Source organism: Mercurialis annua, linkage group LG2 (assembly GCF_937616625.2).
Source record: "Mercurialis annua linkage group LG2, ddMerAnnu1.2, whole genome shotgun sequence".
Lineage (NCBI taxonomy): Eukaryota > Viridiplantae > Streptophyta > Magnoliopsida > Malpighiales > Euphorbiaceae > Mercurialis > Mercurialis annua.
Window position 1 is genome coordinate 42,176,345 of NC_065571.1, and position 26,309 is coordinate 42,202,653.

General features: G+C 30.2%; 3 protein-coding genes across 3 annotated transcripts; all 3 read left to right on the forward strand.

Moving 5' to 3' along the window:
• Positions 1–1,944: 1,944 nt before the first annotated feature.
• Positions 1,945–5,152, forward strand: LOC126666647 (GDSL esterase/lipase At1g71250). Its single transcript, XM_050359481.2, has 3 exons — positions 1,945–2,377; positions 3,717–3,844; positions 4,424–5,152. Exons 1-3 carry the CDS (start codon positions 2,140–2,142, stop codon positions 5,150–5,152), a joined length of 1,095 nt encoding a protein of 364 aa, XP_050215438.1. The 5' UTR covers positions 1,945–2,139.
• A 4,719-nt stretch (positions 5,153–9,871) lies between these two features.
• On the forward strand, positions 9,872–16,603 carry LOC126667048 (ribokinase). Its single transcript, XM_050360012.2, has 4 exons — positions 9,872–10,599; positions 12,510–12,695; positions 15,486–15,681; positions 16,177–16,603. The coding sequence occupies exons 1-4, from the start codon at positions 9,955–9,957 to the stop codon at positions 16,266–16,268; spliced, it is 1,119 nt and encodes a 372-aa protein (XP_050215969.1). The 5' UTR covers positions 9,872–9,954; the 3' UTR covers positions 16,269–16,603.
• Positions 16,604–19,923: 3,320 nt separating this feature from the next.
• On the forward strand, positions 19,924–23,073 carry LOC130014653 (ribokinase-like). The gene is made up of 4 exons (XM_050360013.2): positions 19,924–20,483; positions 20,638–20,823; positions 21,995–22,190; positions 22,587–23,073. Exons 1-4 carry the CDS (start codon positions 20,016–20,018, stop codon positions 22,676–22,678), a joined length of 942 nt encoding a protein of 313 aa, XP_050215970.2. The 5' UTR covers positions 19,924–20,015; the 3' UTR covers positions 22,679–23,073.
• The last annotated feature ends 3,236 nt before the right edge of the window (positions 23,074–26,309 follow it).

The following is a 26,309-nucleotide window of genomic DNA, read 5'->3' on the forward strand; positions in this document are numbered from 1 at the left end:
ATATATATATATATTTAAATATTAAATATTTATATTAAATATTTAAAAAAAGTTAAATCATTAATTTATTTATATATTTTATAAATATGACGTATTAAAAATATTTTATTTTACATAAAATTTTAGAAATATTAATTTTATGTTTGAGATATTTGAATAGATATTGTCATATTATGTTAAAAACTAAAAAATAATTAAACATTTAATTTGATATATCTCAAATTTTTTAAATACATATTCGATACATATACGATACATCTCCGATACATATTTGCTACATTTCTAATATATAATTTAGATCGTTCGGAGATTTTGACTTGTTCGATCGGTTTGTTATTATATTTTAAAAGATGGATACATCTCCGATACATATTTAATACATATCGTAATTATACATGATATATATACTTTTCATATTTGATATATAATTTATACATGATAGATATTTTTTCATGTTTTTATACATCTTTCTTAAAATTTTATTATATATATTTTTATACATATTTGATACATTTCCGTTACAAATTTGATATTTTTTCGAGACATGTTTTATACATATTTGATACATATCCGATATATATTTGATACATGTTTGATACACATATGATATAATTTGACATTTCTATGTCTCTGATATATTTTTGCTACATATTCGATCATTTAATCCATTTTTCTTATTTTATATACATCTTTTTTTTTAAGTTTTATTAGGTCTAGTTTTATTATATGTATTGCATATATACTTTTTATACATATTTGATATATCTATGATACATAATTTATACATAAAAAATATATTATTCATGTATCGGACATGTGGTCGGTATGTATCAATAATGTATCCGGTATATAATTTATAAAATTATATTTTTAAAAATTATATTATTTACATATTTTTAAAATTTAATAAATTTATTTTTCTTCAAATTAAAATTAAATTTTTTAAAATTAAAGTTAAGATTAATATTTTAAAATTAAAGAAATTATTTTATTATTTAAAAAACAAATAATGAAAAAAACATGTTAGCAGGTGCATTTGGTGCACCTGCTAACATGAATTGGGTTAGGTGAGCAGTTGCACAAAGCAACTGCTCACGAGTCAGTAGGTCTGACGCGTGCTGACGCGCGCTGATGTCAGCGTCCCACGCTGACATCAGCGCATATGGTGTTAGTGTAATTTTCTTTTAAAAGGTGGTGCTCATGAAATAAAACTTAATTTTATTGTAAAGGTTGAAAATGGAGACCAATTTTATTGTAATTTTGAAAGATTCTCCATAATTTTTAATAATGTTAGATAAGTTAAAATTTAATAATATTTTTTAAACTTTTAATTTATTTATTTTACTTCATATCAAAAAGTAAATTTTTATCTATATATCTATATGGTTTTTAATAAAATTATTAGATTATTATTTTGATCAACAATATCATTTATAACACTTGAATTTGTAAGTTATACACTTTTATTTTTACAAAAATAAGGTCATTATACTTTAATGTGCAATTAATTTCGATTTTTCTTTGTTTCTTTAGAAATTATTATTATTATTATTATTATTATTATTATTATTATTATTATCATCTTAAAATAAAATAGTACGTAAAAATCTTGAAAAAGCATATAATACATGGATAAATAATAGCTGGCCGACATGAAAAAAATTTATCATCAAACATATTTTAATTGTGGGCAGAAAACAAAAAATACACCTATTTTAAAAGAAAATAATTTTTGACGATTACATTCGGGAGTTTATCTAATTACATATCTTAAATATAATATAAGGTCATTAAATATTTTATTTTAACATTTAAATTACAATTTTTTTAATTTCATGATACAAAAATTATATTTATTGCTATATTATTTTTTATTTTTATAATACATAATAAATTACACGAGCGAAACATATAGAGTAACACAATGAAAAAAAAAAACAGGAGTGTATCACGCAAAGGAGCAAGGGATATGGAAAAAGGCAAAAAAGAATTAGCGTTATAAAGAGACGCTGATATGCAGGAATAAAGTTCATTGCTCAATCATAGTTTTGTTGGGATTATTGTATATTGTTGTAACCGTTTTGTTTACTAATTTTATACTATAAATTATGTAAGCAATTCAGCATTTTATATAGCAAAATGATGGGAGGAGTGTTGTTGGTGAGCTTGGTGCTGACGGTGGTCGTTACTGATAATGGAGTTGTGGCGTCGGCGAAGGTTCCGGCGATGTTTGTGTTCGGAGATTCGTTGGTTGATAACGGCAATAATAATTATCTGAGCTCTATTGCTAAAGCTGATTATTATCCTTATGGTATCGATTATGCTATGGGTCCTACCGGCAGATTTTCCAATGGCAAAACTTTTGTTGATTTACTTGGTATTTTCTTTTTCTTTCATTTATGATTGGCTTAATTACTTAAAAACCACCCACCTTGAACTTTTTTTTCGTTTATACCATGACCTAGGAAAAAGTTCATTTATACCCTGACGTATGTGTTTATGTTCCACCTCTACCCCGAGACACTAAATTAACCTCTTTTCATTTTAAAAAAAGTTCAAAATAGTCCTTCATTTAGAGAAAAATTCATTTCTAATTAATCTCTAATTAGCTTAGGTTAAAAATGAAGAACTATTTTAAACTTTTTTCTTAATGAAAAGAGGTTAATTTAGTGCCTCGGGGTAGAGGTGAAACATAAATACATACGTCAGGGTATAAATGAACTTTTTCCTAGGTCAGGGTATAAACGAAAAAAAAGTTCAAGGTGAGTGGTTTTTAAGTAATTAAGCCTTTATGATTAGCTTAAATTTATATTATCTATATTAAATTTCAGGGATAATCCCTATTCTCCCTATGAGATTTGATCCTAAATAGTATTACTTCCTCCATGAGTTTTAATAAACCGACTATTTTCTTCAAATGTTTGTATTTTTTTAACTAAAATCTAATTTCTTTATTTTAGTCTTTGATAAAAAAAAAACATTCCATAAGGAGGTTTTGAAACATAATATTTATGATAGATATAGTCGTTTTTCTAAAATTCATGGGGAAATTAGTATTTCAGACCAAATCTCACGGGGTAATAATAATTAACCCTAAATTTTATCTAGTAATTTATAAATGTATGTATTTACTTGTTTCTTGGCGAATTATGTCGAGATATTAAAAGAAATTACATCCATCTACCACGGATGAATCTAAAATTTTATTAGTTTTTCAATTATTTTATTCAACAATTTAACAATCGCATATTCAAATATAAAAGCATAAATTTTTCAATAAAACAAAAAGGAATTAATTTGAATTCTCTTTCGGATGATTCAATATTTTCATGTTTGAGAACTCGTCGGGATAATTATTAAAATACATTTAAACATTCTGTTATATGAGAAATTTTTATGTAAACTCGGTACACCACGTTATCTATGGACTAAAACTATCATATTATGACACGTCATTAAATAATGACATTATCGTAATATTATTCAAAAGTGTAAAAAAGTAATAAATAAAATTACAATAGTGCTACTATTTTAATAACGTGTCATAATGTGATAGGTTAGTTCACGAATGATGCAGTAGACTAAGTGTACCTAAAAATCTTTCTATATTAAATAATAAAAATTTATATATTTTACAATTTAAGTCTCTAGCACATATTATATGAATCTTACTATGTAAAATTTCTAAATTGGGCATTGAATATATATACATGCAGGAGAGATGATTGGTGTTCCTTATCCTATAGCCTACTCAGATCCTGCTGCAACAGGAGCTAGATTACTTGGGGGAGTTAATTATGCTTCAGCAGCCGCTGGCATCCTTGACGAGAGTGGCCAACAATACGTAAAATTATTATAACACTTTCAATCCTTAACAAATTAGCTAAATCCATAGGAGGTTAAAAGCTTTAATTATAGAAAAATTTATTCTATATTTCAATTCTATATTTTTAATTCGTATGAAAATAGTATCAAAATTTTAATTTTGATTTCAAACAATGGATCCTCTTCATTTTTTGATGGATCCGCTAATTCGATGAAGCATATTCTTAGAATGTACAACAACTTTGATTTTCACGTAAGTCGTTATTTGAAGTGGTGTCTTATGTAGCAACATGTTGCTAGAATATATGATTGTCACATCACTTTATTTTGATTTACAAAATAAATAATATTTTGGTACCACTTTGATATGCATTAGTGAAATTTTGGTCCATAATTGAAGGTTTAGTAGCGGTCTGTTAACCGTCATTGTGACTACAAATTGCATGATAATATATTTACCAATGAGTTATATCTCAAATGAGACGTGCATTAGACGACATTATACTAAAATTCTGGAATCAAATTCTCCTATACACGCCAGAAATTCTCCTTCCTAAATGATAAATAAGATTGTATGACAATATATGTATATCTGCAGGGAGAAAGGTACAGCTTGAGTCAGCAAGTATTGAATTTCGAATCAAATCTAAATGAACTACGGCGAATGCTGAACGGAACAAATCTTACAGAGTTCTTAAGCAAATCACTCGCTGTTTTGGTGTTCGGAAGCAACGACTACATCAACAATTACCTTATGCCTTCAATTTACTCGTCTAGCTTCAACTATAGTCCTCCGGAATTCGCCAATCTTTTACTAAATACCTATGCTCGTCAGCTCTATGCATTATACAGTGTAGGGTTAAGGAAATTCCTGATAGCCGGAATAGGACCCCTCGGATGCATACCTAATCAAAGAGGAAGTGGCCAATCCCCTCCCGACAGGTGTGTCGATTACGTGAATCAAATACTTGGCAGCTTCAATGAAGGACTAAAATCCCTCGTTGATCAGCTTAATAAATCATGCAAGGGTTCGATCTTTGCGTACGGAAACACGTACGCTGCAGTCGGAGATATTCTGAATAATCCTAGTACTTATGGATTTAGTGTTGCCGATAGGGGTTGTTGCGGAATCGGAAGAAACCGAGGGCAAATAACATGCCTTTCTTTTGTGGTTCCATGTGCAAATAGAAATAGTTATGTGTTTTGGGATGCCTTCCACCCCACGCAAGCTGTTAATTCAATTCTTGCTAAGCGGGCATACACCGGAACACCTAGGGATTGTTATCCCATCAACGTCCAACAAATGACTCTCTTCTATTCATATTGAATGCCTAAATATCATTATCAAATGAATTTCTATTTGTATTCAAAGTTTGTTGATTGTAATTATTTTGTGTTTCAAATTTAATGAAGTGGAGGTTGTTGCGTTTAATTGATATGGATATGATTCTATACCCATAATGAAAAGTACTTAAATTCATAATAATTAAATTTTTCTTATTTATTTAAAGAAGTGCGAAGTTAATGAATAAGAAAAATAAATTCCATGTATTGAAAATAAAATATACAAAGGAAGTTACCAAACTGAATGTGCATATTCAATTTTGATTCTATATAAAGAACAAAATTTTATCTTTTAACTTTAAGACGTAACACTCTCGATTCTGTTTAAAAGAAGATAGAGCTATGTTTGATTCATGAAATAGTTAAAAAATAAAATAATTATTTTTCATGTTCATCCATATTGAGATAAAAAAATTATTATTTTATGGAATTGTAATTTCATAATTTTTGTAGAATATATATTCTTTCAAAATGTAAAGAATGTTTATCTAATTCCTTAGTGATAGTTACCAAATTCCATGAGCAAAACTCATACAGAGGCTCATGCACTTTATCAATTTTGTTCGAGAGGCCATTATCCTAAAGTTGTTCACTCTCAGGTCTCCATACTTTGAGAAACCCCAATTTTGATACCCTTAAATGGACGCAAATCATTGCGTATTTCCCAATCGTGGTGAGCGAGTGTGAGACCTTATTTTGCATGAACTGAAAGAAGCCCTAACTCATTGTCGTTGTTCGGTTTACGAACTCAAAAAACTTAAAGTGTGTCTGGTTTGCAAATTCAGAAAAACATTGTGCATTATGTCATCTGAAGAAAGAGAAAAGTTTTCTTAAACATGTTGTGGACCATTACTTTCGAGGTTGGTACTTTATAACCTAATTGTTTATTTCTTTAAGGGATAAGGGTCATATATTTCCCTTGACGTTTGACTCAGGATCAGGATGAGGTTGATACTTTATACCCTAATTGTTTGACAGTATAACGTTTGGCTCAGGATCAGTCCTCAGTAACCCTGAAGGAGGCTGTGCAAATAACATACTTCGCCACAAAAGAAGGCGAGAAAGGCAACATGCTCTCTGTAGTCTGGAATGCTTTCTTTTTCGCCTTTGAATAATTTCACAAAAGGCCCGTAATTCCTTTGAGATTTTGTGAGAATGAACCTTGGGACGTCGGAGTCGAAGTTTGGAGAGATCTTTTCGTCGTTTATGGGAATATTCAAGATCAGGGTGAGATCTAACAAAGTGACAGTCATTGAGCAGAACTTGAAGTAAAAGCAGTCGATGGCGCTAGACTAGTAGAGAGATGCGCCCGCCCATTATGTAATGCTTGGCGATCGGGCTAATGACTTGGAAAAGGGTGATAAGGTCATATATTCCAATCGCTTTCCAGATATTGCTGAAATGAGGGAGAAGTCTTAAAACCCACTCTTGGAAACTAGTATGTTTTATCGGTCAATTCTTGATTGTGGCGTCTTCCCAGACGGATGACTGATGGGGTGAAGTGTGGTGGTTCTTCGTCGTAGAATGGAGAAGCTACTTCATATATATGACTAGATGATGTCAGAACAGGGCCGGCGCATATTTGGTTATTCCCAGCATCAGTGATTACCTTAAACTCGGTGGATGGAGCGACAAAGTGAGTCTCTTCGATCTTAGCAAATTCTAGCGGCGAGGTCAACATTTGGAGCAACCATTGTGGCTTCAGGAGAAGAGAAATCAGCCGTTAGACGGAATAATATGAAAAAAGAGGACGAAACAATAATAGTGATTACTTATCAGTGAAGTTGAAGATTGTAGAGAGCTGAAGGGAGAGGGAATTTTTCGGATTGCAATAAATTAGGATAATGAGAAAATGAGTTGAATTTTCTTATTAAGGTGAAACTTGGGATAACCGTTCGAAGGACGTGGCAACGTGGGGCAACCGAAGGATCCATACATGGAGTGATGTGGCAACGTGGGCCTTTTGGGGAGCCCAAATAGTTGAGGCCGACAAGAACAAGCCTAAGATCGTCATATAAGACTTGTTCGGAGCATTGTTTACACCGGCCAAAAATAGAGGTTCAAAAGAATCAGACGAGTTTATTTAGTGATTGAGGCCCATGTAAGCCATTGGTTTAGTGATATGTTTCAATAAGAGATTTAGTCTCACTATAATTGTTTTTTTTCTTAGAAATAGGAGTTAGACTTAAATTAGAATTCTAGAATATGATGGTTATAAATAGTTGAGCATTTATATGTATTATCTTTATCATCGATCAACCAATTAAAAACCAAATTTCTGTGCTCTTTTATCCTGCAATTTCTGGATTGTTCTTAATTTAGGAGTAGATTTGATTTAATCTCGCTTGGATTCCTTAACCTGTAGAATAATCTGAATAGTTTAATCAGTTAACTTTGTTAGCCTAAAAGTCTTGTATGAATCTAAACTTTGTTTTGGTTAAAGCATTAAGTCTAAATAATATCCATTAATAAATTCAAACATTAGATTAAGAAATAACAATAATATTATCGTTTAGCATAAGTAAATTATAAAAAAGTGGAATTGGTAGCCTGCTAATATGAGTTCTGCCTAGGAGGTTATAGCGACATTGGAGGGCAGAAGTCAATTTGAAGAAGCAGTTGCTCATTTTGTGATTTAATCAGACTCAAAAGTGTTAGGAGATAATTTAATCAACAACAATTCGCTTTGCAATGACGTTATTTTAATACTGTTTTTAGTTTAATGAGGTGGGATGAGTGCTTAAAAATTATGTATGCTGATAAGAAAGCTAATAATTTTTTTGTCAAAGGCTAAAACTTTCATTGATGAGAATAAAAATTACGTAGATGAATGTTTCGTCAACAAATTGAAAGAATTATTCTGATGAGGGCTGTTAATACAGTCATCGATTAGAACCTTGTCAACCATTAAAAGGTTACTCAAAACATAAATGGTTCAAATTGAAAATATGATTTTGAAACCGCTTGATTCTTTAACCTTCAAACTTTTCAAGTCTGATCTTCAGTAAATCCATAAGTTATCTCCCAAGTTTTAGATCTAGAACAACATAAAAAAGTTTACCCTAAAAAAAAAACAACATAAAAAAGTTTATTCAATCAAAATAAAATTCACATGAACACCTTATAAAAGACTTATTGAAATAAAAAAATTAGATATGCGATTAATAGTATTATGGCCGGAAAAATCATCTTCTCCCATCCTTAAAAAGATGAAGAAGAAAAACGTTTTTTGATTTTAGAGAGAAGGGAGATAGAGGGGGATTGAACAAAGGATCTCTTTACCCCCTCAACTTGGCACAAAGTATCAAAAACGTCTAAAGTAGCAAAACCAAATCACTTTTACCCCGAACTTGTCAAAACCGGTACAAAAACACTCCTATGGTGACGTGGCACCTTAATTGGAGAGTAGGTTTCTAATTAATCATAATTTACTATAATAAATTATATTTAAATACTAATTAATTATAACTTAATCCTAATTAATTTAGAAACTTTTTTATACTTTTTTTCAAACTTTTTTTTTCCAATTTTCAGTGAGGAGGAGCTCCTCCTCGCAGGAGATCTGTTCTTGAGAGAACAGTTGTTCTCTCAAGGAACACGGCGACGCCGCTGTTCTTGAGAGAACAGACCTATGTCTGGTCTTCAACAACAGACCTGGGTCTGTTCTTCCTTAAGAACATATCCATGGGATCTGTTCTCGAGGAAGAAGAACATACCCGAGGGTCAGATGCACGGGTCTGTTCAGTTTTTTTTAAAAAAAATAGAGAAATTTAATTTTTTTTATTAAAAATATAAAAAAATTTGGGGTTGATTTGTTGTATATATAAAATTTGGTGGTTAATTTATTGTATTTATGAAATTCGAGGGTTAATTTGTTATATAAAATTTTAAATTAAAGGAATTAATTTTTATTTTTAAAATTATTAGGTATTAATTTATAATGTTTAAAATAAATTATGATCATTTTAATCTTTTTTCCATAAAAACCCACTTTGGAAAAAATAAACCATCATTAAAACTGGAGAGTGTATCTTACTCTTTTAAGTGAGCGTGGATAGGTGGTTTTGTACCATTTTTAATAAATTCAGGGTAAAAATTTATTAATTTAAACGTCTTTAATATTTTGTACCAAGTTGAGAGGGTAAAGTGGTCCTTTCGAAGGGGATTGATGTGGCACGCCAACATATTGATTATTGATTGATTAAATTACCTAAGGTCCCTGAGTTATACTATAATTGACAGTTTGGTACCCCTTGTTTCAAAAGTTTACTTAATAGTCCCTCAGTTTTAATTCCGTTAACTATTAGGTTCCTCTATTAATTTCGACACTTATTTTCAAACGATTTGGTACCCCATCTTTAGTTTTGTGAAAGATTTAGTCCCTCACTTTTAATTTTACTAAACGATTTGGTCCCTCACTTTTAAACGATTTAGTACCCGAATTTAAATCCGTTAAACGATTTAGTCCCTCAAATTAACAGATGGATCTCTCAGTTAATAGAATTAAAACTGAAGGACCATTAAGTAGACTTTTGAAACAAGGAATACCAAACTGTTAATTATGGTATATTTCAGGGATCTCTAAATAATTTGCTCTTATTGATTTATGAAAGTTTCTATTCCTTTGGAAAAAAACACGTGTTCAATTTTGAAATAAAATAAATATAAACACCTACTTTCCATAATAAATAATCCAATTTCAAAAAATAAAATAGAAGGATTCAAATTACAATGATCTGAAAGCGACCCAGAGAAAGTGTTGATTGTACAACAGCAACGACAACCATGAAAGGAGTAGTTTTCTCGCCTACTGACCGTTGTTTCCTTACTACCAAATCCCAAAATCCTACAATAAACCCAATTCAATTCATCAACCAACAACCTCAAATCCAAAACCCATCAACAAAACCAAACCAATTCCCATCATTCACGGCTAAATCATCCCAAAACCCAGTTGTCCCAATCACCAAGAACACTCCACCATTGGTTGTAGTTGGTTCAGCTAATGCAGATATCTATGTTGAAATTGAAAGGTTACCCAAAGAAGGGGAGACAGTGTCGGCCAAGAATGGACAGACTCTTGCTGGTGGTAAAGGAGCTAACCAAGCAGCTTGTGGTGGCAAACTTTGTCACCCAACTTACTTTCTGGGTCAGGTGGGTGATGATGCCAATGGGAAGCTGATTACTGATGCTTTAAAGAATGATGGGGTTTGTCTTGATTATGTTAGGTTTGTTGGGGATGTGCCCACTGGACATGCTGTTGTTATGCTCCAGTCTGATGGCCAGAACTCTATTATTATTGTTGGTGGTGCTAATATGAATTCCTGGCCTGAGAATTTGAGTGATGATGATTTGATGGTTGTGAGGAATGCTGGTATTGTTTTGCTTCAGAGGGAGATTCCTGATGATATTAATATCCAAGTTGCAAAGGTCCATTCTTTTTTTGTTTTATCTTCAATTTTGATACAGATAAATCTGTGATTTTTCCAGTTGTCAAGCTTGATTTTGAGTGCTTTGCTTCCAAAAGATGTGTTCTTTGAGTTCATGTTTATACTTTCCCTAGGCAATATAAGATTGAATATATGCTTATTGATTCTTGAGGGTTATTATTTCTCAATTTTTTTAATTGTAAAGAACTAATAAGAAGTTGGGCACTAGCTTTGATACTACATTATGGGTGTCAGATGGTTATGTTAGACTTCCAAGGGAGATGGAAGTGTTCAAGATTAGCATAGTAACTAGGAGTTACTAGTCTTGTTGGTGCAGGATGCTTACGAGTCTATAGATACTTGATACCTATACGTTTATAAGTTTCCGTACATAGTTGGCATCTGAATCAGTTAGTATCATTGTCTATTAGAGAAAATTTGAACTGTGTGATGAGCTTTTAATTATGAGCTTAGAATTTTGTCAATATCTCCAAGTTGCATGAAAATTTCATAGTATTTTAATTTTCAACTTCTTCTGATTCTCGTTTGCATTGCATATTATACCATTTAAAAATGATACTTCAAAGTTATTAATCATGATGGGCAGTGGTCGCCAGAAATTTCTATGCCATAGGGCAATTTGCGATCTATGTTTTACAATCTGCATTATGGATTGTCTGTTTGTTGACTTGAATGTCATAGGCATCTTGTGATATGTGAACTATGGATAGAGAATAAATTTTTTTAACTTCCCAAATTTTAGAAATGTTATGCTTAGGTAACTCTTGCATTCTTTAGTATAGTTGAAGGGTCTGATTAATAGGCATCATATTTTACTATTTTACGTTAACATGAGTCTATCATACATTGAAAAGATGAGTGGAAATGTTTTTGCAAGTCGCTTTGTTATCAATTCTATTGCAATTTTCATTTACTCAACAACATTTGCAATTCCCATAAAAAAAAACTATACCTTTGATAGTAAACACCAAGTCCAGGGGAGCTTCATACATTTATGTGAATTACATATTGTAAAATAGTAAAGGCTCCTGCGATCATCTTTAGTGTTTCCTTCAATTTTAGTTTTTTTGTAGAGTTAATGTACAGGTCTTTTAATGTACAGGTCTTTTAAGATTAACAATTTCTGTAGTGTTAATCTTTCCTGTAGTCCTCTTTAGCGTTTCCTCCATTTTAAGGTTTTTGTAGAGTTCATGCAGAAGTTTCTGATCTATATAATTGAATTGTACTGCCACCATTATTAGTTGATCTTGACAAATGACATCCCCTAGCTTATCATCATCAGTGCTCATTTCACTTGGTTGTGGCTCTAAATTTTTGCCTATCTTTGTTAGTGCTGTTTGAATTTATATATTTTCAGCCCTACCTCTTGCTCTCCATTAAGCTCAATCTTGAGAGAACCTTGATGCGAATCTGTTCTTTCTTCCTTTTATTTCATCTTCCAGTTGTGCTTTCTAATATCAAGAAGATGCTTCAAAAAGTTCTTGAGATGTGCTTCTTCTATTAGTAACCGTTGCTTGCTTCATCAAGTCTACCATTTGCTTTAACAAATCTTTGGTTTTTATTTATCTACCTAACTGAAATGTGTGCAAATGCTAAAGTATGTGGAACTCATAGTTGAGGTAGATGCAAATGCTTTGAGTGCAAAGCCATTATTTATTTTTGATGGTGAAGTGGACTCTGACCTTGAATTAACGTGATATTTCAATTAAAGTTTTTTTTCTTGATAATGTGCTATTTGATTAAATGGAGATCTTTTAATTGTTCTCTAGCGATTAGTTTTGATGTTTCTTCCTTTATCATCAGTGATATATTGACGATGTTATTATTGAAACTTCCTTAGATATTACATTTTTATTTCTTTTACTGACATCATTTACACTTTGTTTTCAGGCTGCAAAGCAAGCAGGCGTTCCGGTCATTTTGGATGCTGGGGGAATGGATGCACCAATACCCTCAGAGTTATTGAACTTTGTTGACATCTTGAGCCCAAATGAAACTGAACTTGGTCGTATAACTGGAATGCCAACCGAAAGCTTTGAACAGATCAGTCTGGCTGTTAAAAAGTGTCATGAACTGGTTAGTAATCAAAACCTAAGCAATATTTATTATTAATTATTTTGTTATGTAGCTAGTGTGATTTTGCATTGTATGTTTGTAAATTTAAATGAAAACTTTATATGACATTCATCCCAATGACGATTGAAATGGTTCATTGAGCTGCTTCGAACTTATGATTTTACCTTCTGTTTGGATTTGAGCAAACCTGATAGTTGTATTTATATTTTAGATATGCATACCTAGGACATAATTTGCTAAGGTGGTCAACTTTATAGATAATGGTTAAACATACTAATCAGGCAAAATACACAAGAACGATATTCTGCTATTTACGGTCGGTTTTGATATTTTTCTTTTAATTTTTGTCATTTACATGATTAAAGGTGAAAATATTGTCATTTCGAAAGTCATGAGATATTTTTAGGCCACTGTTTTGAAAATTATATTTTCGTGTGAATAAAAATGATGCAAAAAGTATTGAACATGTGATTACTCAGAAACTTCTCGAGGGTAGTAAAATCATCCTCAACTCCTTTGGTAGTTATAATAGTTAGTTGGACTGGGTTCTAGATTACTTATAGAGTATTTTTGTGATTAGTTATGTAGATTATGCAGGATTCTAGATTAGTTGTAGAGTATTTTTGTGATTAGTTATAGATTATGCAGGATTCTAGTTTGTACGTATGTTTTTGAGTGATTATTTGACTGGAGAACTACTAAACTCCTCAATGAGTTTGACCAATGAAAAGGGAAAATTATGCTGCATATTTGAGATAATTAACATTTGGTATAATAAGCTATGTTGTACGGAGATTTCTTCAGTGCTACATGTCGGAGTTTTGTTTCCGTTTCCGCAAATGCTTTTGAAATTCCAAAACTCTCTATATGTAACCTATTTTGTAAAATGTATTGTTTGGTAGTTTTCTATTTCGGCGTGTTCCGTTTCAGTATTTTCATTTTTGTGCTACATAGGGTATAACCAAATAAAACAGAATAATACTTGTGTGTGCCACACCAAACAGATAAGGTTCTGTATTTGCCAGTATATTATAGTTGAAATGATATTTTAGATTAAATGGAGACGTAAAAGTTCTTTGTTCTGACCTGAAACAGTATTTAGATGATCACTACTAGGTCTTTGAAGTGAAAGATAGCTTCAACTTTAGTCAAAATCAGAGATTATTTCCCCTTAAAAGATGCCAAAAGCAGATATTTCCGGTTGGTGGTTTGGCTTTTGAAGACTATATTTCAGACCTCAATATGATCTTTGTTATTTATTGCACGTAAATTTATCGAGTCTTTCTTTTCAGCGTTTCATTTTCGTTTATAAAATTCTGGTACTTCAAAACTTTATATATATAACTTATTTTTGTAAAAAAAGATACTCCCTCCATTCTGAAATAGTTGTCGCTTTAGGGAGATTTTTTTGTTCCATAATACTTGTCACTTTAAAATACCAAGAAAGCATTTATTGCTATTTTTCCATATATATCCCCCATCAATTCATTGAAAGAATACAAAAATACAAATAAAGAGTCATACTAATTAATGTTAACAAGTTGCAAGAAGGGCTACTTTAGTAAAAATACTTACAATTTTAGACATATTTATTGATTTCTTAATTTATGTGAAAATGGCTAAAGCGACAACTATTCCAGAATGGAGGGAGTACCATTTTTCATTTTTCCGTTTAATTGTCCATATTTTAGCCCATTTAATATCACGCCAAAATGTAACTGGCTTGAGTGACCTGACCAAACTGATTCAGTATCTCATGAGACCGACCTAGTTGCTATAATACTTATGTGTAGATACCAGCTACCGTCTCTTCCTTGAACATTTGGCCTTCTTGTTGTTCTACTGCTTATAAAATTGATCTCCTGACCAGGATCTGACCTAGGGTGTTACGGCTTGACAGTGATCTGTTTGCATTTGGTTTGACCGATTTAGCACTATTATACTTATTCAAACTAATTATACTGGTTTGGTAATTTTTCAAACCAAATCAATAACAAACCATGTTTGGAAATGTTTTCTTTGAATTTAGTTTTAACCATGATTGAAATTATTTTTTTATTATCATACAAAATTTAATTTTTTTTAGTTTTTCTTATTCGTCATAAAAATAACATATACAATAGAGTTATGTTTTGCTACTACCGAAGTGCTCTCAGGATTGTATCCAGGGTGTGACTGAGTTGAGCCCATTGAATCAGAAAATATTCAAATTTTACTCGATATTAATCAAATTGGGTTCGAATTCGAACTAATTGAACCAACTGCAGATAGGCTCATTAGTCTAATCTGAGTTTTGATTAGTTTATTTTTTTAATCTTTTCTAATAATACATATTTACATCATTACATGATATCCTTATTTTTATACTAAATTCTAATTTTACCAATTCCTCTGTCCTTTTCCCTTTACTTTTTTTTCTCCATTTTAGTATTCCGCTAGGAAGAAGACCTTCAGTCTTCTTTATTTTTTGTTCAATTTTACTTGCATGCAATGCACGTTGCTAGTAAATGTGTTTGTCCATTCCCTTATACGTACCTTTTTCTATTGTATACTTAATTCATAAGTAGATGACACAAAATCTTAGTTTAATTAAATAGATAATTAAAAACTAAAAGGGATAAATCAGTTATTGTGTTTGTCCGTCCTCTATTAGTAGTCTTGTTTATTAATACTTTTCTTTAGTACACATATATGTGAACCTTAGATGAATTGTATACGAAGGCAAGGTGTTAGAAAATGTGAACTTGTTTACTTTACCAAAACGGAAAATATAACAAAAACTAAACTCAGGGAGTGAAGCAAGTCCTAGTAAAACTCGGAGCCAAAGGATCAGCTTTATTTGAAGAGGGGGAAATTCCAATTCAACAACCTATTATATCTGCCGAAAGAGTTCTCGACACTACGGGTGCCGGAGATACTTTTACTGCTGCTTTCGCTGTGGCGCTAGTGGAGGGCAACTCTAAAGAGGAATGCATGAGATTTGCTGGTATTACTCTTTCTACTTTTTACTTTCAGTTCGCATATGAATTTTTTTTCATTACTCAAGGTTCTTGAAACCAGTTTTTAGTTTTAATTTTAATTTAATTTGTAGCAGAAGTTTATTATCCATAAATCTTTATAGCTCTTAATTCTTCCTTATAACTTGAATATCAATTTGTCGCCTTAATTTGTACTCTATGAGCAGCTAACATTAAAATTAACTTTTCTATTAACTAGTTCCTTAAACTTGTCAATTTTATAAATGACCCTAAAATTTGATCAGCTAAGCAAATTAGTCCCCTACAGTTATATTAAAAATTAATACTTAGTCTAATTGTGGAAACTTCATAAGCTCAAGGGACTAACTGGTGAAAAAGTCGATGTTGGTGTTGTCCATTTTGTGTAAGTTCAAGGGTCAAATTTATACTTGAAGTCGCTTTTTCACATTTGCTCAAGAAAGTAAAAAATGTTATCCTTGTTAATTTTTTACATAATTTTACAGCTGCAGCAGCTTCTCTATGTGTTCAAGTGAAGGGAGCAATCCCTAGTATGCCTGATCGAATATCGGTTCTAAATCTTCTTCAGACAGTTTGAGGATTTTGATCGATAAATTCATGTCGGAACCTATTTCGGAAATGGTAATAAAAATGTATTTCTTGGAAGCCAAAAGGAAATTATATTACAAGATATAATAATGGCAATTGTCTCGATGGTTACATTTTTTTACATTTTTAAGGGCAAGAGTGGAGATTAAAATAATGTCTTCTGAGTGTTCTGTAAATTAAGCAATTCGGTTAGAGAACTTGTAACAAAAAAACCGTCAATAAATGGATTGATATAGACCGTTGATGAGGATGGATCTCATAATTAACGTGATTTCATCGTGTGTACAATGATTGTATTCTATGTAATAATTACTTATTTGCTTATTCTAGGGTTATTTTATATTAATTTGTAACTGGAAATTCTTTTAGTTTTGATTGAGCTTTCACGAAAAACAATTCATCAAATTTATGCTAATACCATAAGAATTTACTTATAGGACGATTGATAGATTAAAAATGATAACAAAAAAGTTACAGTCATTCTTTATCACAACTTATTAAATAATTAATCCATATTATTGTTTAATTTGTTATGTGGGACTCTGGTGATAGTGTTATATCTAACATATTCCTATTTGCAAATTAGATTAGATTTGAAGCGTAAATAAATATAGATTCACTTTGCCTTATGCATTTAATCTTAGAATTGATGAATTGTGTCAAAATAATTGATCTACTTAGAAGTTCAATTTGTAAAATGACATTTGAGTAATAGTATTCTCTCTTCCATGTAAATTTACATTGGACTTGAAGAGTGAATAAAGATAGATTCAGTTCACCTCATGCATGTCACTAATTTAAAACTCTTTATCCATAGAGGCTGCCGTATCTCATTTAAAATTTTAGGCCTCGTATGTTTCGTTTTATAGCAATTTTCAGAAAGTAACTTTCCAGAAAGTATAGTTTCTGGAAAGTTAACTTCACAGAAAATTTGATAAATGTTACTTATTTTGATTTTTACTTCCCAAAAAATACGAAATTGATTTTAATATAATATACTATATTTTTAATTAAAAAACATTAGTGTCCTTTAATAATTTTTATATTGTTAAAAAAATTAATATTTTTTTAAATCGAGTAATAAATAATTTAATTTTTACTTATTAACTCTTATTTTATGATTCAAGTACTATTTGAGAGAGTTTTTAAATATTTAAATTTAAAAATTATATTTTTTATTTGAATTTTACATAATATAAAATATTTAATAAAAATATTTAATTTTATTATAAATAAAAATTATAAAATAATATAAGTATATTTTTGAAGTAAATAAAAATATTTTTATATGAATTTTTAAAGAAAAAAAGAAAAGAGTTAAGGTTAAATTAGGAAAGTCCAATAAAAATGCTAGGGAAGTTCTATTTTTTTGGGTTTTGCTAGGGAAGTTACTTCCTTAGTTAAAGGAAAGTCAAACATCCAACATCTCGAAAAGTAAAATATATAAATTGAACCAAATAAAAAAAAATTTACTACTTTCCGAAAAGTATAATTTTTCTATTCTATTTACCTCAAACCAAGCGAGTCCTTAATTTGTTAGGCAAGACTAACATATTATTACTATATAAAAACAATCTAGATTATTAAACACCGCCCCTTTTTACTAGGTACCGCCTTTTTTTATACCTAAATACTCTTTTACCTGTTTCTAATTCTAAAACTCATATTCAAATCCTCTCAACTCACATTCAAATACGGAGAACGAATAACAAAAATTTTGAGTGACAATGTCGAAATCTAACCAAGAAAGAGACGAAAATTTCCTGATAAATTTTTGTTTAATTTTTTTCGAATTTTTTTCTCGGAGACGTCCCTCTCTGGGGAGACGTTTCCAGAAAACACCTTCCTAGATAGGAGACGTCCCCATATTGCATCTCCTCCTCTGGGGAGACGCTTCCAGAAAACCTCCATTGCCATTTTGCTTGGCGAGTTTGGTCGCATCTTATGTGTTTGAGCAATCAAAGTTGGGCAGTGCTGGATTCTATCGAGCATTTTTTCTATATATGGTCGAATCTCTCTAAGAAGAAATACAGGGACTTGTGGAATTTGATTTTGTTCTTTACTATTTGGGCTTTGTGGAAGGTGAGAAACAAGCGGGTTTTCAAATTCAAGACATCAAAGATTGATAGCCTTACTTTTAATTGTATCAGTCAGGTAGTCTTATTTTACAAGTCCATTCATCCGGCTTTTTCTTATTCTAACTTGGACGTTTTTAAAAGTTTGGATTTCTTCTTTGTCCAAATCTAATTGTATTAGTTTCTTTGCCTTCCACTTTTTGTGTTTGAACTAATATAAATATCATTAATCAAAAATAAAATTGTTAGGTTAGGGTTCATTTGGTTTCTAGATTAGAGCTAATTAGGGTTTTTAAGTTAAACTAGGTCTATTATAATTTTAATTAATTAGAGCTAATTATAATTAATAAGGATTAATTAGAATTTTAATTAGTATAAATTAGAAATTATTTTATTTAATTAAGTAAAATTAAGAAACACACACTGTTTTTCTATGAATGAAACTGATAGGACTTTTGAATCTATTTGATCAATTTTATTCAAAAATAATTTTATTAATTTTTTATGACAAGTTGAAGGGGTGAAGTAATCCTTTTATATACTTTTTTTGTGTTTTATTTTGTGTGGTCAATTTTCAGAACGAATTCACAGAGTTTTCATTACCACGCAAATCTGTAGTCTCCAATGGCGCGCTTTCCCAGCTGTACATGTAATTCCAGCATTTATCACATGCTGCAAATATTGTCTTCTTTTCAAAAATTAAATAATTTAATATCCTTTCTCTGCTCATATTTTTAGTTAAGAGAATTACAAAATGTGCTTGTGAAATTCTAATAATTTGTGGTATATATAGGAAGCAGGGATGGAAAAAAAACCGGTTGACCAAAAAAAAAACCGGAAAACCGAATATGTGGTTTATTGGTCCGAGAGTGTAGGTTTAGGTTTAATATTTATGGTTAATGATTTAAAATTATAAAATCCCTAGTTAACCGGTTTATAAATAATCTATATGTGTATATATTAAAAAGTTTAAAATAAAATATTTATTCTGATTTATATTCTTATTTGCTAAAAAGGTGGAAAATGATTATAGCGTTGTAGTAGACTACATCTAACATTTGATTCTACATTTTTCTTTTTTTACCTTTTTATGGTTAAATATGTAAAACCGAAAATTTAAACCATTTTGAATGGTTTACTGTTTTAAATTTTAACTTTAAATTTTTAATGTTAAAAACCGTTATATCATAAATTAGTTTACAATTGAAGCTCATGTACTGGTGCATGTCCATCCCGTTGAATATTAGTTAAAAAAAGATACTTCATTTTTTTATATTATATATGAGAAATTTTTAAGTAAACTCAGTCCACTACATCATCTGTAGACTAAACCAATCATATCATAACACTTCATTAAAATGAGGGTATTCTTGTAATTTTATGATATGTTTGGCTTAATCCACGGATGACATGATAGACTAAGTCTACATAGAAATTTCTCGTTAAGAATATATAAACATGAAGGGATATATATTCTCTTTTATTTATTTATGAGCATATTATTCTATGGCCTTCCACGTATATCATAATGTACATTTTTCGTCTTTTTTATTTAAAAATCAAACATGACATTCTTCTATTTTTGTTTCCATCAATAATTTCTTCCCTCCGTCCATTTTTAGATATAAATAAAAACTATAAATTTATGAAATGTAATAGCAATGGATAAGAACACTCCACCATTAGTTGTAGTTGGTTCAGCTAATGCAGATATCTATGTTGAAATTGATAGATTACCCAAAGAAGGAGAGACACTATCAGCTAAGAATGGACAGACTCTTGCTGGTGGCAAAGGAGCTAACCAAGCAGCTTGTGGTGGCAAACTTTGTCACCCAACTTACTTTTTGGGTCAAGTGGGTGATGATGCCAATGGGAAGCTCATTACTGATGCTTTAAAGAATGATGGGGTTTGTCTTGATTATGTTAGGTTTGTTGGTGATGTGCCTACTGGACATGCTGTTGTTATGCTCCAGTCTGATGGCCAGAATTGTATTATTATTGTTGGTGGTGCTAATATGAATTCTTGGCCTGACAAGTTGAGTGATGATGATTTGATGGTTGTGAGGAATGCTGGTATTGTTTTGCTTCAGAGGGAGATTCCTGATGGTATCAATATCCAAGTTGCTAAGGTCCACTCTTTTTTTTTGCTATACTTCTAAATCTGTCATTTTTCATCTTGAACAACTTTATCATCGGTGATATATTGACGGTGTTATTATTGAAACTTCCTCAGGTTTTACCTTTTAATTTCTTGTACTGATATTATTTAGACTCGGTTTTCAGGCTGCAAAGCAAGCAGGCGTTCCGGTCATTTTGGATGCTGGGGGAATGGATGCACCAATACCCTCAGAGCTGTTGAACTTTGTTGACATTTTGAGCCCGAATGAAACTGAACTTGGTCGGATAACTGGAATGCCAACCGAAAGCTTTGAACAGATCAGTCTGGCTGTTAAAAAGTGCCATGAAATGGTTAGTATTCAAAACCTAAGCAATCTTTATTATTAATTATTTTGTTATGTAGCTAGCATGATTATTCATCGCATGTCTTAAAATTTTAAATGACATGTTTTTTTAGTAATTATTTTGTTAATAAAAATGTTGCAAAATTGACCAATTTTGATTAATCAAATTCTTAAGGTTAATAAAATCATCCTAAACCTCTTTGGTAGTTATAATAGTTAGTTGGACTATTATTATGTGGCTAGATGTATAGAGAAATCCTGACTCCACGAAATAAGAGTAGTCTTGTGACTAGATATAGATTATGCAGGATTCTAGCAGATAGATTCTAGGCTGGAGAACTACGAAGCTCCTCCATGAGTTTGACTGATGAAATGAGAAAATTATGCTGCATATCCAATGAGTTTGAGATAATTAACGTTTGGTATAAGTTATGTTGTACGGAAATTTCTTCAGTCCTACATTTCGGAGTTCTGTTTCCGGAAATGCTTTTGAAATTCCGAAACTCTTTATATATAACATATTCTTGTAAAATGTACTATTTGGTTGTTTTTTATTTCGGCGTTTTCCGTTTCTAGTAGTTTCATTCATTTTTGTGCTACAGAGGGTATAACCATATAAAACAGAACAACTCTTGTGCAACACCAAACATATTAGGTTCTGATTTGCCAGTATATTATAGTTGAAATGAAATTTTAGATTATTTAGATGATCACTGGGTCTTTGAAGTGGAAAACAGCTTCAACATTAGTCACAATCAGTGATTATTTCCCCTTAAAAGATACCAAATTAGATATATTTGGTTGGTGGTTTGGCTTCTGGAGATCTTAATTTTGCTCTACTACATATTTACATGAGATCTTAATTTTTACACTAAATTTTGGTTTTAGTCTTCTGCTAGGAAGAGGGCAGTAAATTTTTATCGGTATCCATATATGGACTCCATTTTAGTATTAATTCATAAGTAAATGACTATAAAATCTTAATTTAGTTAAATAGATAGTTAAGATTTTAAAAAGGATAAATCAGTAAATGTGCCTGTCCACCCTCTATTAGTACTTTTATTTGTTGATACTTCTCTTTAGAAGTCCGTATATGAATTGTATATGATGGCGAGGTGTTAGAAAATGTGAACTTGTCAACTTTATAACACTAAAAATATAACAAAAACTAAATTCAGGGAGTGAAGCAAGTCCTAGTAAAACTTGGTGTCAAAGGTTCAGCTTTATTTGAAGAGGGGGAAATTCCAATTCAACAACCTATTATATCTGCCGAAAGAGTCCTCGACACTACGGGTGCCGGAGATACTTTTACTGCCGCTTTCGCTGTGGCGCTAGTCGAGGGCAACTCCAAAGAGGAATGCATGAGATTTGCTGGTATTACTCTTTCTACTTTCAGTTTGCTTGTGATTTTCTTCTTCTTTCAATTCTCAAGGTTGTTGAAACTACTTTTAAACTTAGGGTGTAGTAGCATAAGTTTGACTTTCTAGCTCTAAAATTCTTTTTCATAACTTAATATCGTTTTCCCCCTTAACTTGTACGCAATGAGTAGCTAACATCAGAATTAACAAGTTCCTTGAACTTGCCAATTTTATCAATTAATTTTGATCAGCTAGGCAAATTAGTCCCTTACTCTTTTTAAAAATCGATATATCGGTGTAAAAATTGTTAAAACTTGATTGTCCATCATGCGTAAGTTTAAGGATCATATTTTTACTTATGTCGCTTTCCCACATTTTCTCATGAAAGTAAATCTTTTACATAATTTTACAGCTGCAGCAGCTTCTCTCTGTGTTCAAGTGAAGGGAGCAATTCCGAGCATGCCTGACCGGATATCGGTTCTAAATCTTCTTCAGACAGTTTGAGGATTTCGGTTTGATGAATTCATGTTGGAGCCTATTTCGGAAACCATAATAAAAATGTGTTTCTTGGAGGTCAAAAGGAAATTATATTACAAGATATTATGTCTACTGTCTGAATGGTTACTTCTTTTACAATTGTTAGGGCAAGAGTGGAGATAAAATGATGTCTTCTGGAGTGTTTTTTTAAATCTAAGCAATTTGGTTACAAAATTTGTAAAATAAAACCGTCAACAAACTGTTTGATATAAGCCGTTGATCAGGACGGATCCCGTAATGATTAATGTGATTTCATTGTGGGGACAATGATTGTATTCTATGTAATAATTAGGTCGATGCCTGCGTTGCACGGATGATTTTGATAATTTTAACATCTTTAATAATAATTTTAATTTATGTTATATTATTTTAATTTTTTAAGAGTCCTATTTTAATATAATAGAAAAATTAATAGATTTAAGATCAAAATTGAAATTAAATTTTTAAATTATTGTAATTAAAATAATGTATTGATTGATTTCAAAAAGTTCTATTTCTATAATTCGTATTAAATTAGATAATTTAAATATTTATTTTAAATAAAATTTTGTAATTTATTAATATAATATACTATATTTTATTGATTAAATTTAAAAGTATTATGTATATTAAATAGTTGATAAGTATAATATTTCTATAACTCGCATTAAATTAGATAATTTAACTGTTTATTTTAAAGAAAATATTGTAATTTATTAAAGGCATAATGTCTTAAAAAAACCCTGATCTTTCATCCCCTTTTCAATCCTACCCTGACATTGCAAATCAGTCAATTTTACCCTATTTTGTATTTGTTTTCATTTCAATTGTACCCTAAAGCATAAAATTAACCTTTTTTTTTATTTGGCAAAAATTCTCTAAATTGATCCTTTTTGCATTAGTTTAACTTTTTATATTAAATTGACCATTTTTGAAAAAGTATTTTGAATTTTTGTCAAACAAATAAAGCTCAATTTTATATTTTAGGGTACAATTGAAATGAAAAAAAAATGGAAAATGGGATTAAACTGACAAATTTTCAACGTCAGGGTTGGATTAAAAAGGGGATGAAAGCTCGGGTTTTTTTAAGGCATTAAGCCTTTATTAATATAACATACTATATTTTGTACTCATAAATTGTAAAATATTATGTGTATTCAGTATCTTATAAATAGTAAAGCTCTCCAATTTCATAATGATAATTTTTTTAAAATTCTATTATGATAAATTTTTATTAATAAAATCTAAAATAATTTAAAAAAATATATATTTTATTTTATAATTTATAAACATAATCTTTTGACAAGTTTTAAATGGAATAAAAATTCGTTAAATTTCATATATATAATAATAAACCTCATTTTATTTAGAATTCATAATCAATTTTTTATTAACATATTTTTTTTTAATATATATTTTCCTCAATCAATATGCCTTCTAAAATTAAATCATCTTTACAATTGATTAGTTTTAAAAAGTCATTCATATTACATTATTTTTTCAAAAATAAGACTCTTCATATTTAATTAACTTACAAGCATTATTAATATATTAAATTTCTTCATATTTTATAATCATTTTTCTAAAAATTTTATTAGTTTTAACTTTGAATATTAATATTTAAATTAGAAATTTTAGATATTATTTATTTCATAACATAGAAATATATTCATATATAAAATTCACTTGATTGTATAATTTATAAGTATCAACAAAACCTCTTCAAATTTCACATTTTTTAAAATAAATCTATAAGCTTAATTTTAATTAAATTTTATTAATTTTCATATGTTATAATATATAAATAGTAGCAATTTAATAAAAATAATTTAATTTCATAATTTAAAATTTTAAACATTAATTAGTATATAAAAAAGATAGTAAACTAAAAAATAATTTAAAATAGAAAAGAAGAAGAGACATGTCATACAAATAAATGAAAAAGACTTGTGATGGAAAACAATTGTTATCCATAAATCAATTCAATACTAAAAGGGTTAAATTAAAAAAAACATATGATCTTTCACATTGAATTGTTTTGATGAACCTCTTAAGAATAACCTTATCATAGAAATCATATAATTGCGACAAAATATAAATATTTCAATAGCATTCAATCCTCGTTTTTCTGATTTCTTTAGCAAGTGAGGCCATATATATCATCAAAATAAATTAAATTATAACATCAACAACCATGTATATGAATAAACAATATTAAAAAGATAGATGATGCTTACTCTAAATATATGTGCTTTATTATGAACCGTCAAAAGCTCTTTCATTATGGGAAACAATTGCACATGAGACAATATCATGTGTAAAAGAATACAGAGAAATAGTTAAAAAACTCAAAACAAATCATGTTTGTTCATGATAAATAAGTTGTAATTAACTGAAAAATATGAAAAGTTAGATATTATTCGATAACTATAATCGATATTGTGCCTGTTATTGAATATACATTGCAATGACGGCGCTCCTCCATCAACTACCTTTCGCTCTGTGTTGGTCCTTTACCGCAAGTATACGGTGTTGCAACTTGTAGTACTCGATAAGCACGAGATCGATCTCAAAAAGAGTGAATAAGCAATGACAAGAATGGATTAGATGTTATTCAATTTGTTTAACACAAAGATAACATTCGTTTTGGTTTTCAATAAGTAAAGAACTACAATTAACAAGTATTGGAAATTAAATTATAGGACTAACTAAACAAACAATTAAGTAAACTTGGATTTAAAACAAGAGGTAAAAGAGTTCAAGGGTTGCTCACTAGGTCGGAAGTATCTCAGGAGTCGGGATTGCTAAGAGGGGCCGGTTTTGGGTCAAGTTATTCTAAAGTCCTAAATTCCGCTCTCTCGAGTCAAAAACTAGAAAAATTGCAACAAATTAACTAACCGACATCTAAATCGCCCTAACGTAATTAGATATTGAATGATCTAACAAATTACAATTAATCAAATAAACTTTAATGACCACCTATTTTCTAAACCGCCCTCGCATAATTAGGTCCTAGGTTCATGGTTAGTCGAGTCCGTCTCATTAATTGACCCTAGCCTAATTAATTAGACTACAATCCTAGGTTAATAGATCACACTAACCTAAGCATTAGGAAAACCAAACCACAATAAGCCACAAGCCAATCATAACTCTAAAACCTATTCAACTAACAAGCTTACATTAACCCTGTCACGACCCAAATTATTGAGCCGAGACTGGCGCTAGGGAATGGGAGTGGTAGCTCCGAAATCCGTAGCAAGCCTAAAATTATAAAAATGTTTTCGCAAATAATAATCATATAAGGACTAAACAAACGGAAGTACATACACAAATATATATACATACATATACACTAGTCGATCGATCAAACATATGGGCTTCTAACTTCCGTACCACGTACGTACTGGCCCCACGATACTATACACATACTAGTGTATCTAGGTCATATCACAGGTAACTGGTACCGTGAAACAAAACTGTAACTGGCGTAGCCTACAAAAAGATATAAACAAAGGCAGTAAATATATACAACAAACATAATAGACTATTGTCAATACCACGACTCTGTCAACCTACTACAACTCTATGAAAGTCGGGAACTATACATGCAACTATAGAC

Bases quoted from the DNA above. Each gene is read 5' to 3' on its own strand.
- LOC126666647 (XM_050359481.2), top strand. From the start codon at position 2,140: ATGATGGGAGGAGTGTTGTTGGTGAGCTTGGTGCTGACGGTGGTCGTT. The intron at 2,378-3,716 runs GTATTTTCTTTT...ATATACATGCAG, and splicing joins AACTTTTGTTGATTTACTTG to GAGAGATGATTGGTGTTCCT. The intron at 3,845-4,423 runs GTAAAATTATTA...GTATATCTGCAG, and splicing joins ACGAGAGTGGCCAACAATAC to GGAGAAAGGTACAGCTTGAG.
- LOC126667048 (XM_050360012.2), top strand. From the start codon at position 9,955: ATGAAAGGAGTAGTTTTCTCGCCTACTGACCGTTGTTTCCTTACTACC. The intron at 10,600-12,509 runs GTCCATTCTTTT...CTTTGTTTTCAG, and splicing joins TTAATATCCAAGTTGCAAAG to GCTGCAAAGCAAGCAGGCGT. The intron at 12,696-15,485 runs GTTAGTAATCAA...AACTAAACTCAG, and splicing joins TTAAAAAGTGTCATGAACTG to GGAGTGAAGCAAGTCCTAGT.
- LOC130014653 (XM_050360013.2), top strand. From the start codon at position 20,016: ATGGATAAGAACACTCCACCATTAGTTGTAGTTGGTTCAGCTAATGCA. The intron at 20,484-20,637 runs GTCCACTCTTTT...CTCGGTTTTCAG, and splicing joins TCAATATCCAAGTTGCTAAG to GCTGCAAAGCAAGCAGGCGT. The intron at 22,191-22,586 runs GTATTACTCTTT...ATAATTTTACAG, and splicing joins GGAATGCATGAGATTTGCTG to CTGCAGCAGCTTCTCTCTGT.